The sequence below is a fragment of the Panthera tigris genome, chromosome C1, assembly GCF_018350195.1.
Source record: "Panthera tigris isolate Pti1 chromosome C1, P.tigris_Pti1_mat1.1, whole genome shotgun sequence".
In the NCBI taxonomy this organism is placed as follows: domain Eukaryota; kingdom Metazoa; phylum Chordata; class Mammalia; order Carnivora; family Felidae; genus Panthera; species Panthera tigris.
In genome coordinates this window covers 50,187,557-50,199,886 of record NC_056667.1, presented here as the reverse complement: position 1 = coordinate 50,199,886, position 12,330 = coordinate 50,187,557, and the positions used below count along the sequence as shown (strand labels likewise).

General features: G+C 40.8%; 1 protein-coding gene across 1 annotated transcript in view; it reads right to left on the bottom strand.

Moving 5' to 3' along the window:
* The window catches only part of PATJ (PATJ crumbs cell polarity complex component), a 362,131-nt gene that overhangs the window by 295,264 nt on the left and 54,537 nt on the right, over positions 1-12,330 (bottom strand). The window contains exons 14-15 of the mRNA XM_042997423.1: positions 11,779-11,855; positions 9,678-9,734 (exon numbers count right to left, since the gene is read on the bottom strand). Of these exons, the coding sequence (XP_042853357.1) occupies positions 9,678-9,734; positions 11,779-11,855 (134 nt within the window). The remainder of the gene's footprint in view (positions 1-9,677; positions 9,735-11,778; positions 11,856-12,330) is intronic.

Below are 12,330 nucleotides of genomic sequence, written 5' to 3'. Positions count from 1 at the left end.
GGGGACAAAACATAAGAGACTCTTAAATACAGAGAATAAACTGAGGGTTGCTGGAGGAGTTGTGGGTGGGGGGATGGATTAAAGAGGCAAGAGGCATTAAGGAAGTCACTTGTGGGATAGCACTGGGTGTTATATGTAGGGGGTGAATCACTGGATTCTACTCCGGAAATCATTATTGCACTACATGCTAACTAACTTGGATGTAAATTAAAAAATAAGTTAAAAAAAAAAACTTAGAAAATCCTAAAGGAGTGAGCAGCTGAAAGAGACAGATGAAATGGTGGATATGTTGAGCTGCAAAATAAAGCTGGGTGAGGTAGTTAAACAGTCCTGTTCCCACAGAGAAATTCGAAACACTGAAGTGCTATTGTGAATTGTTTTGGAGCTCAGCAGTCCATGATGTCATTTTGGTAGCTTGAAATCTGCCATGGTGGGATTATTAACACCACGGATACTGGTAAATGCTACAAATTTGGGCTGGTTTTTGATTTTTGTTTTGAGAGCTAGACATTTACCAGCATACCACAATCTACAATCTAGTCTGGACATCATATCCAGCATATATTTATAGGATGTAAACTATGTACAAGGATGTGAGTTATGAGTTGGAATCATTAGGTGAATGAAAGAAACAGTCTTGACCTCCGCCCCCGGCACTAATATCCATTGTGAAACACAATAAACAAGATGGCAAGCAGATACAAACAAAAAAAAACAATTCACCAACAAAAAAATGAAAAGCAAATAATTGCTAATTGTGATAAGTGCCATGAAGGAGCTAATCAAAGTCAAGACACCACACACAACTGGTGGAGGTCAGTTTGGAAAGTTGGTCGGGGTAGGTTTCAAAGTCAGGGACATTTGCGGTAAAAATTGAAGGGTAAGAATGCACCTGCCCTACAAAAAGCCTGCCAGGGGACTGCTTGTAGAAGGTCAATGAAAAAGATAATTGCTAAATTTTTACTCAAGCAACTGACGGTGATAGCAATTTCTGCATAGAAATGCCCCAAAGACGTTACTGTACACACAGATCAGTTACTTACATAACAATATGTGCCCATAAAAAATAAAAGGGTTAAGGAAGAAACTGATCCAATCTCCTCATCCTGCCCCCTTACTAATCCTGATATATTCACATGGCTGACCCCACTCCCCAAATCCACAAAACAGTTCAAGTCAGGAATAGACTGGAGCATAGAGGAACAACAGAGGGTCGCCCATGGAATCCCTCACCTTCCAGATACAGGGCTGTGCCCTTCTAGGCTATTCTCCCAGATGTCTATAAACAGTACATGCTCCCTAGAAACTTAAACCATGAGCAAAACACACATGCTCCATCTTCAATCACGCTGAACATATAAACCAGAAACGATGTTTATGAAATCTGTCGATCTAAAAGAGGCCTACCTAATATTAGTTCTGAATCTAAATCTGAGTACAGCTGGGTTTTTGAGACTTCATGTTACATTGCTGCAGGCTTCTCTGTGGGAGCAGGACTGTTTAATTACCTGTCCCAGCTGCATTTAGCAACTAAACAAATCAACCGTTTCATCTGTCTCTTTCAGTTGTCCACCCCTTTGGTATTCTGAGTTCTTAGAGAGCAGAAAGTGTGAAAATGACAGAAGTGGGTGCAACAGACAGATGATTGATGCCTTCACGCACATCACATGTTATGCTTTATTGATGCTTATTCAATGCGCTTTGCGAGGGGGGGTTCTATTTAAATTGACAAAGTTAATGAGCAGCGGGATTTTCATGATCCTGATATGACAAGTAAAGGATACAAAGAAATATATCCAAGGAAAAGTGTGACCATTGTGTGATTTACTGTCAGTGCTAGGATGATGAAAATCAAATGAGACCAAGCAAGCTAGAGCCCTTCAACCTGTGAGTGGAGAGACCTGTCATGAAGCAAACCATAGGTTATTCATTTGTTAAAAGCTCTACTTTTAGGACCCGAAAACAAGACATCAGAATGCTCAAGTGGGAATATAAATGATGTTGCTTCAAGGGAAAAAACCCTTCTGGAGAGGAATAGATATGTCAATAGGATGGGGGAGGATGCTTCCCAAAAAGCTGAACTCAAAATAGAACAGGACAGAAAGAACCCCAGGATTGGTCCTTGTCTGTCTCTCTGCCTGTCTCTCTCCCTCTCTGTCTCTCTCTCTCTCTCTCTCTCACACACACACACACACACACACACACACACACACACACACACACACACACACACACACACTTTCTCTCTCTCTGAAGATGTTAAATGCCATTTATGTTCAAAAGTTAGAAGGAGGGGCACCTGGGTGGCTCAGTTGGTTAAGTATCAACTCTAAAGTGGTTAAGCATGGCTCAGGCCATGATCTCAAGGTTCATTGGTATGAGCCCTGCTTGGGGCCCTGCACTGACAGCGCTGAGCCTGCTTGGGATTCTCTGTCTCCTCCTCTCTCTGTGCCTCCCAAGCTTGTGCTCTCTCTCAAAAATAAATAAATAAACTAAAAAAAAACAAAACTAAACAAAAAAACTTTAAAGATTAAAAAAATAAAAGGGAAACAATTACTAAATTTACCATAAATAAAAACAAACATACCAAAAATGAAGCTGCAACTTTTCAACTAACAGTAGAACACAGCATTAAAGTTTCTCACCCATCTAAAATTTTAATTCTAAATATTCAAAAAATATATACTATATACTCTTTTGTACAGAAATGCAGTAAAGGTTCTTTTCAAGTCGCCTAACACCAAGCTCAAGAATCAATTGGCACTCATTGTTTTAAATATCATTGATGTTACCTGCCTAGCTCACATGGTAGTTGAGCTTTTGACACCTGATTTCACACTTTGCACTTGGGGTGCCTGGGTGGCTCAGTCGGTTGAGCGTCCGACTTCAGCTCAGGTCACGATCTCACGGTCCGTGAGTTTGAGCCCCGCGTCAGGCTCTGGGCTGATGGCTCAGAGCCTGGAGCCTGCTTCTGATTCTGTGTCTCCCTCTCTCTCTGCCCCTCCCCCGTTCATGCTCTGTCTCTGTCTCAAAAATAAATAAATGTTAAAAAAAAAACAAAAAACATTTTGCACTTATGACTCTTGTTCTACCTTTGTTGTTGGTATTTCCTCCACCTGGAATCTCCAGTTATTTCTCCACATCCATTCTTCAGAATATACTCAAATGCCATCCTCCCAATAAACCTCCTTTACCTATACTGAGGAAGTACCGTCCCCTTACTTGAACGAATGAAAAGACTTTTTAGCAATACCTGCACAGTAATTCTCAATGGAGGAAAGGAAGGGATCACAATTTCCTTTAAGGGCCTCACCACAAATGACAAAATTAGAATACTCGTCACGAGGAAAAAATAGGACATGTGTCTTTTGAAAAAGCTCCTGTTTCTGATAGGCCACTACCCTAGCAGAGGACCACAGTTACTATAGCACTGGATTCTGTGCCGTATGCTCTCCACTCAAAAAAGAGACCAGCGAGGTATAAAATCACACACTTGAGAACCTGACACAGTAGTTGTGTCTGCAGAGGAGAAGAAGGGGACTGGGATGGGAGAGAAGCTTACTTTTTGCAGTATATGCTTATGTAACTTTTTAACTTTTGGTCTTTTTTTTTTTTTTTAATGTTTTATTTGTTTTTGAGAGAGAGAGAGAGAGAGACAGAGAATCTGTAGTAGGCTGGGCACTGACAGCAACAAGCCTGACGTGGGGCTCAAACTCACCACCCATGAGATCATGACCTGAGCTGAAGTTGGACGCTTGATCCACTGAGCCACCCGGGCGCCCTTTAATTTTAGGTCATATCCATATATTATTTATTCAAAAGAAAAAATAGCACAGGTGTAGAAGCCACATAACCCTTGATTTGTTACCTAACTTTGCCACTTACTAGCTGCATGTGATCTTGGACAAGTCACTCTACCTGCCTGACACTCAGTTTCCACATATTAAAATTGGAAAGAAGAAAACACTTGCTGACCAATAGGGTGTCTGCGAGAAATAAAGGAGAAAAAATACTTTTTTCAAATGTTTATTTTTAGAAAGAGAAAGAGAGAGTGCATGGCACAGGAGCAGAGAGAGGGGGAGAGAGAATCTCAAGCAGGCTCCATGCTGTCAGCACAGAGCCCAACACAGGGCTCGATCTCATGAACCGTGAGATCATGATTTGAGCGGAAATCAAGAGGGGGATGCTTCACCGACTGAGTCACCCAGGCGCCCCAGGAGAAAACGTGTTTAAAGCAAAGAAACTGAGAGTCCCTGGGTGGCTAGGTCAACTGAGCATCTGACTCTTGATTTCGGCTCAGGTTATGATCCAAGGGTCATGAGATTGAGCCTTGCACTGGGGCTCCATGTTGAGCATGAAGCCTGCTTGAGATTCTCTCTCTCTCCCTCTGCCCCTCCCCCTGCTCACCCACATACACTATCTTAAAAAAAAAATGAAAATAAAGAAATTTAAAAATTAAATAAATAATAAAGCAAAGAACTGATCCTGGTAATCGAGTGTTAATACCCACTGCGACTCCCGGAGTGGGGGTGGGTGGGGGAGTGGTGCATCCCACTGCCTTAAAAATTAGATTTGCTTATATAGAGTGAGGGGGAAACTCATGTGTTAATGTCCTTTGGTTCAGAGAATATAATTCAGGAAGGAAATAAAGTGAAATCTGCCAGCCTGTCTTGTCAAAACCAGACAACAGGACCTGTTATGTTTGTTTCCCACACCAGGGATATTACTAATGCTCACTCCAAATTACAACTGATGGCCAGCGGAAAGGTCACCAGCATGAGCTAAATGCTTCTCCCTCACAGTGCTGTGATCATCTTAATAGTAAACAGTTGCCAAGAAAGCCATCCCTAAAAGTACAGTCTCCCCAGATGCGGGAAAACCGTTCTCATGTCATGATTAACGGCTTCCTAGAAGCAGTGCAGCTAATGCTCAAGCCAGTGTAAATTGCTTTCACCTCCCTCTTTCCCCACAACTCCATCCACCTCATAAGAAAAGCTTATCTGTTACACTGGCCAGTAAGTAATTCGTGAAGATGCTTCCAGAATCGTCATCCCTTCAAGAGTGGTGGCAATGGAGAAGCAAACTGGAGTGACAACCTGAAGACAGCCAGACCCTTAGGAACACCAGCCATGTCCATGAAACATGGATTCCCTAAATAGAAACCTGAGGAGATGGAAGAAAAACCTACAGCCTTGACCGCAGATCTCCACATTGAACCACTTAATCTTTCCACTGGTGTTACCTGGCACCACGACTGAAGCCCAGGCTTAGCACCATGGATCTAGAAGCCCTGTAGCACCTGGTCTCCCCCACCATCCTCATTTAACATTCTAGTCTTCGGGGCGCCTGGGTGGCTCATTCGGTTGAGTGTCTGACTTTGGCTCAGGTCATGAGCTCATGGTTCACGGGTTCGAGCCCCACATCGGGCTCGGTACTGACAGCATGGAGCCCACTTGGGATTGTCTGTCCCTCTCTCACTCTCTCATGTAAATAAACATTAATTTTTTTTTTTTTAATTCTAATCTTCACTCAGTTTGACCCTAACAACTTCCATTCTCCCACAAGCTGGCCCTATCCTCCCAAAGGACTTTTACACCTGCCAGTTACCAGGTTCCCAGCCCCACATGCCCTTATCCTTCAGGCCCGGGCTCAGAAAGGCTTTCTCTGGCTTTCTCCAAAATGCTCCCTCCTCCCCAGCTGTGAGGTCACCATTCTGTTTACTCCTTTGCATCACTATTTACAATCTACAACTATTTGATCAAGCTACCTTTCACTTGTTTATTATCATGCCCTTACCCAAAGCCAGAGTCTAAGCTCTATGAGAGCAAAAGCCTTTTCCATTTTGCTGCCTACCATTGGCAGCAGTGTCCGGCACGGAGTAGGAACTCAGCAAATATTTCAGAGATGAATGAAGGTGCTCTAAGCACCTGCTATCTAGCTGCGTAATTTGAGGTGGGACACTGCACCTATGCAAACTCGAGTGTCCTCCTCTGTGACGCATCGCTAGGATAGTCTCCTTACATATTACAGGGGAAACAAGACACTGAGCCAACAACTAAACTCCTAATTACAAGAGGATTTTTTTTTAATTTTTTTTAACGTTTATTTATTTTTGAGATAGAGAGAGACAGAGCACGAACGGGGGAGGGGCAGAGAGAGAGGGAGACACAGAATCTGAAACAGGCTCCAGGCAGTCAGCACAGAGCCCGACGCGGGGCTCGAACTCACGGACCACGAGATCGTGACCTGAGCTGAAGTCGGACGCTTAACCGACTGAGCCACCCAGGCGCCCCAAGAGGATTTTTAAAAACCATAATTTCATCAACATACAGAAATAATCTGTGGACATCTTGATTAATTTCATCAAGAAATTATAGAAAAAAAGTAGAGATGTGTGAGAATGTGATGTGGGAAAAGTACACGTCCCTTCTCCTTCACACATACGTTACATAAAAGGATGGACATACCACAAATATGTAAACATACACAGGTAACAACTAAACATGAAAAGAGAACAGTGCAATTATGCATTACTCTCCCAGGATAAAAAATTTTAAGGAATTAAATACTTTGGCACAACAAAAGTTCAATTAAATGATTAAATGTTTTAAAATAGCTTTCTTGTAAAAAAAAAAAGTTCGAAACTAAAAATGAAGCACACAACTGGGAAACAAAATCACCATTTACTGAACAATTCTTATGTGTTAGCACTGAGCTATATTAAGGCATACGTTATGTATATTTATACTTAACCTTCCAACAAAGGTATTATTGTTCATATTCTACAGAAGAAAAATTAGGCTGCTTATTCCACCTCCTAAAATGCTTCCTTCCAATGTCACCTTCTTAATGAGGCCTTCCCTGGTCAACCTACCTAAACGTGCAAACCTACCCTCTGTCCTGAATTCCTCATTCATCTCCACTGCCTCAATATTCTGCATGACACATATCACCAATACTGTGTAACTTACTTATTTCCTATCTCCCCTTATGAAAATATAAGTTCTAGGGGCGCCTGGATAGCTCAGTCGGTTGTGTGTCTGATTCTTGATTTGGGCTCAGGTCATGATTCTGGGAACGTGGGATCAAGCCCTGCATTGAGCTCAGTACTGAGTGTGGAACTTGCTTAATATTCATTCATTCATTCATTCATTCATTCATTCATTCTCTCTGTCTCCCCTTCCCCTCTCCCCTGCTTGTGCACACTTGCTCACGCACACTCTCTAAAAATAAAATAAATCTTTATAAAAAACAGAACTTCTGCAGGCAGGTGTTTTTTTGTGTGTTTTTTTTTTTTCTTCCTCCATTCTCTTCTGAAACGCCAGCACCCAGCAGAGGACATGACACAAAGTAGATACTAATAAATATTTGATGAATGAATAATGAATGAATGAATGTACAGCTGAATGCACTGGTGAATTTCTAGGAGTTAGTTCTGAAAGTCTATTCAACTCAAAGCCTTTCTGTGTCTTTATACAAGAATTACTGAGTACAAATATATATATTGTATAGAAGTTAATCAGGAAAGAAAATGAAATTAGTAAGACTGGTGAAAGGAACTAGGGAATGAATGCGAGACAGAACATACGTCCGGAAAAAGACAATGCCATTTTTTTAAGATGTAAGAGGTGCATGAAGTGTGGTTATTATACTTTTTTTTTTTTTAACTTATCGTAGAGTATGATGACACAGGGTCTTAATGGCTTTGAACATGGGAGGGCAGACAACTAGAGCTTAGCTGCATGAGGAACTGAGCCTGAGCTAAGGCAGGTTTCCTCCAAGGAGGTCTCTTGAGTTCGAAAGCAATATGAGCAAGAAGGCTAAAAGCCAATCAGAAAACCTCTGAAGGGGCACCTGGGGTGGCAGAGTTGGTTAAGCATCTGACTTTGGGTCACGTCATGATCTCACGGTTCGTGAATTTGAACCCCTCTTCGGGTAAGCTCGAGCCCCACTTTCAGCTCTACATTCTCTCTCCCACTCTCTCTGCCCTCTGCCCACTTGCACTGTCAAGGAAAGAAAAAGGAAAGGAAAGGGAAAGGGAAAGGGAAAGGGAAAGGGAAAGAAAGGGAAAGAAAGGGAAGGGAAGGGAAGGGAAGGGAAGGGAAGGGAAGGGGAAGGGGAAGGGGAAGGGGAAGGGGAAGGGGAAGGGGAAGGGGAAGGGGAAGGGGAAGGGGAAGGGGAAAGGGAAAGGGAAAGGGAAAGGGAAAGGGAAAGGGAAAGGGAAAGGAAAGGGAAGGAGAAGGAAAATGAAAAGGAAAAGGAAAAGGAAAAGGAAAAGGAAAAGGAAAAGGAAAAGGAAAAGGAAAAGGAAAGAAAAGAAAAGAAAAGAAAAGAAAAGAAAAGAAAAGAAAAGAAAAGAAAAGAAAAGAAAAAGGAAAAGGAAAGGAAAGGAAAAGGAAAGGAAAAGGAAAGGAAAAAAGAAAACCTCTGAAAAGCCAAGATTTTAGCAGCCCTGAAGTACTGAGGAGATAGAACTGGAGTTCAGGTCCCACCAAGAAGAGGGGACAGGTAAAAAACATTCCAGACTTGTGTGAAATACCTGGAAGGCTAGGTCTTAGGAGCAAAGGCAAACCAGACAGAGTCTGAACCTTACCAGAACCATACCTCTGCCACATCTCGGAGATCATCCACTCCCCACACCCACCCCCAACACACACTATACTTATCAGAGAAAAGAATGAATCCCCCTGGACAACGATAACATCATCTGAAGCCTTTTGTAGCTGTCCTACATAATGTTGGGCAATTACCTTATGGTATGATGTGAGAGACAAACAAGTAACTACAATAAGAGAAAAGATCAAACAATAGAAACACATCCAAAGTTGATCTAGATATTAGAATTAACTGTTTAAAGTCCTTATAAGCTGTAATTAATATGTTCAAGAAATAGAGAAAAAGATGGCATTTACACATTTTTTTATGTTTATGTATTTATTTTGAGAGGGGGGTGAGGGGCAGAGAGAGAGACAACGGAGAATCTCAACCAGGCTCCTCACTATCAGCACAGAGCCCAACCTGGGGCTTGAACCCACGAGCTGTGAGATCATGACCTGAGCCGAAGTCTGACGCTCAACTGACTGAGCCACCCGGGCACCCCTGAAAGATTTTTTAAAGTCTGTATTTGGGGCGCCTGGGTGGCTCGGTCGGTTAAGCATCCGACTTCGGCTCAGGTCATGATCTCGCGGTCCGTGAGTTCGAGCCCCGCGTCAGGCTCTGTGCTGACTGCTCAGAGCCTGGAGCCTGTTTCAGATTCTGTGTCTCCCTCTCTCTCTGCCCCTCCCCTGTTCATGCTCTGTCTCTCTCTGTCTCAAAAATAAATAAACGTTAAAAAAAAAAAAAAAGTCTGTATTTGTGGTCCTGATTTTTGGCAAGCATTTTAAAAGGTCTGCTAATAATATCTGAAAGGCTAACACACTCTGCACAATGTTACTCTGTGCACTACCTTTAAAGTGGGCAAAGTAATTAAACCTGGGTTTGGCTTCTGAAAAAGGCACAGGCACGCCATGCCCTTCCCAGGCATATGTAACCATCACCTTTCAGAACAGTGAGAACCTACCACATTTCCAGAAATCATCTAAGACTAAAATTCTGGAAACATAGTTTCTCCAACAAGGACTTAGAGAAAGTCCTTCAAGCAACAAATAACTGGTAACCTTTTAAAAAATAATGCTTACCTTTGAATATTTTTGTAACTCAGCATCATCTGCAATCTGGGTATCCAGAGTTGCAACCTAAATTTACAAGAAAAAAAAATCCAGTATCTGTAAAAGCAGAACTTTATTTCTTCTTAGGTTTTCTGAAAATAATCTATAAACCCTATATATTGATAACACCAACGGATCTACATTCTCATCTTTTTTTGATATTTCTGAAATCCGTAAGTATAACACATAATGTAGAATTTCAGCGAATATTTCCTGTTCTGTTGTTACTGTTTTCTACAGCAATCCTTCCCCTCCCCCACACCCCCACCCCCACCAAATTACTCAGCAGTTGACCCAGAAGGGGATGGGCAAAAACATACACTATTTTTAAAAAGCCATGCCCCCTAAAATTTTAATATAATGTTCTGTTAGAAGGAGTCCATAAAAATTTTACTCTTTTCGCAAAGCCAAGAGTTATCGTCATTTTTGTTTTTAAATCCAGGCCTTAAAACAAAGATTGCAAGGTCAGTAAAGTAAGATGTGTTTGGAAAAATTGAAGCATCTGACTTTCTACAGAAAAGCTCTACCATTTCCCTAGGAGACTTGGCTGGCAAGGACACAAACAGAAAGACCTGGCCTGGTGAGAGGCTCATGGAATACTTAAAGCTTTCAACCCTGGCCTAAAACTATTGTTCTAAGCTCCAGTGGTGGAAATCCACAGAAGTAAATTGCCAGCAAGCAAAATACTTTACTGATGATTTGCATCTGTGAGTTGTTAATAAAATATGGTACATCTGGAGGGAGGAGTAAGTTAAACAATGATCCAACTTAAAGCTTCTAGAAGTACTGCACTTCACAGAAGTAGATTCTAGAAGAAAAATGAAGTAAGGAACACTGGAGTACATGCATATGTGCATGCATTTTTCATCTTGCCTGGTTTCTCCTTTCTTCTTCTCATCCCTCAAAACAGCAAGAACCCTTAACAAATAAGCTGTCACTTTAAATTCCCAGTCTCAAAGTAGGTCTCCCCTCTCTACCTAATCTGTTATGACCTCACTGTATGATAAATGAAATTTGGAAATACAGTTATAAGGGCAAAGTAAAATTTTAACAAAAAAGAGCCCATGACAAAACTGGCCATTCATAAATACTCAGACACCAAATTACTTTGAGTATCAAACCACTAAGAATAGTAGAAAAGGTTATTGGCTAAGGTGATAGATAGCCTAATGACAAAACAGCATTTGAAATCTATGAAGAAGCAGGCGTTCATAACAACCAACATGCAAGTACAAAATTAGCAAGAATAGAGCACTGAATGTTTTAATTCATCTTAAAAACACTAGAAATTTTCTGACACTAGATAGTGGTTGTATGTTCTGAACCAAGAAGAGAAAAAAATTCTCCAACCAGCCAACGAGTGCTAATGATAAACATATGTAAGAAAACATGAATGACAATAGAAATTTAATAGAATATTTTATTACTAATGCATTTAGTGAACACTGTAGAGGCTTTTCTAAGCATAGCTTTCTGCTTTCATGTGGATTCATAGGGGGGAATGTAATCAATCCCTTACTCAATGAATCTAATAACAGGTGAAAGAAAGTCTAATGGACCACTGGCACTATAAACTTCTGCCTAACCTAAATTACTTCCTGTTCTCCCTAATCCATTTGATAATCATTCTTTCATTTTTCTCATAAAACTGTAAGATTCTTTGTGAAACATAGGACTAATATCCACAGCCCTTTCAGTGTACAATAAAACAAACAGATCATAAAAGCAATCATAAAAATGCCAGCAATTTTAAGCAGCTGATATAGGTTATAAATTTAAAGGCAAGCTTTCTAAGATTCTTCTGCCTACTGTCGACTTAAATGTTTGCAACATGAGCTGAGTGTCTGCTAATTGTAACTGAAACTTGCGTGCAGTCCTTAATTGTTCTTATGGTTTAAAATGCTAAAAGAGGGGGGAAAAGATCAATTGATCTGCTAGGGAAGAAAGGCAGGAGGTAAGAAACAAAGGCAAGCTGGCTATTCTTGGGCTCTCCCATCTCTTTACACTGCAGTGTCAGGAGCTTAACATGAAATGAGATATGAGTGTTCTTTATCGCAACATTTTAACATACCATTACTTCATAATCTGGACCCAAAAGGTTTTCCCATCTAGATTTCAGCTCATTTTCTAGAGAGTCAGGAACTTTTTCTGGATTAAAAAATAAATAAATAAAAAAGAATATTGAAACTGCGGTGAGCCAAACACACTTAACTACTAAATTCTTCAATAACCACACAGTTCCAGTAAGTAAAAGGGAAACGAATGAAAAGGAAAATGCATTAACTTGGGTCTACCAGGTAAAGTAAATCAGAGGTGACTTATAACACTAATGTAAAATGTAAGGCCAACTGTGACCAAATTATGATGGGACTTTTTTGTTAAGAACTATTTTCAAGGGAAAAGGAAATGATGACTTAGAAATGAAATTTGAAATATATGCACTTTAGATGTAAACATCCTGCCGTTTATAAGAAAAATACATCTGGCTTTGCTTTACAATATGTTAAGGCAAACAAGGACCTAATTTAAATGTTAATCACTTCAAAGTAATACTTTCCACTTACCCATAGAAAAAGTACAGATTTATCAAAAGATATCTTTACTATCAAGTGGACATATCAAC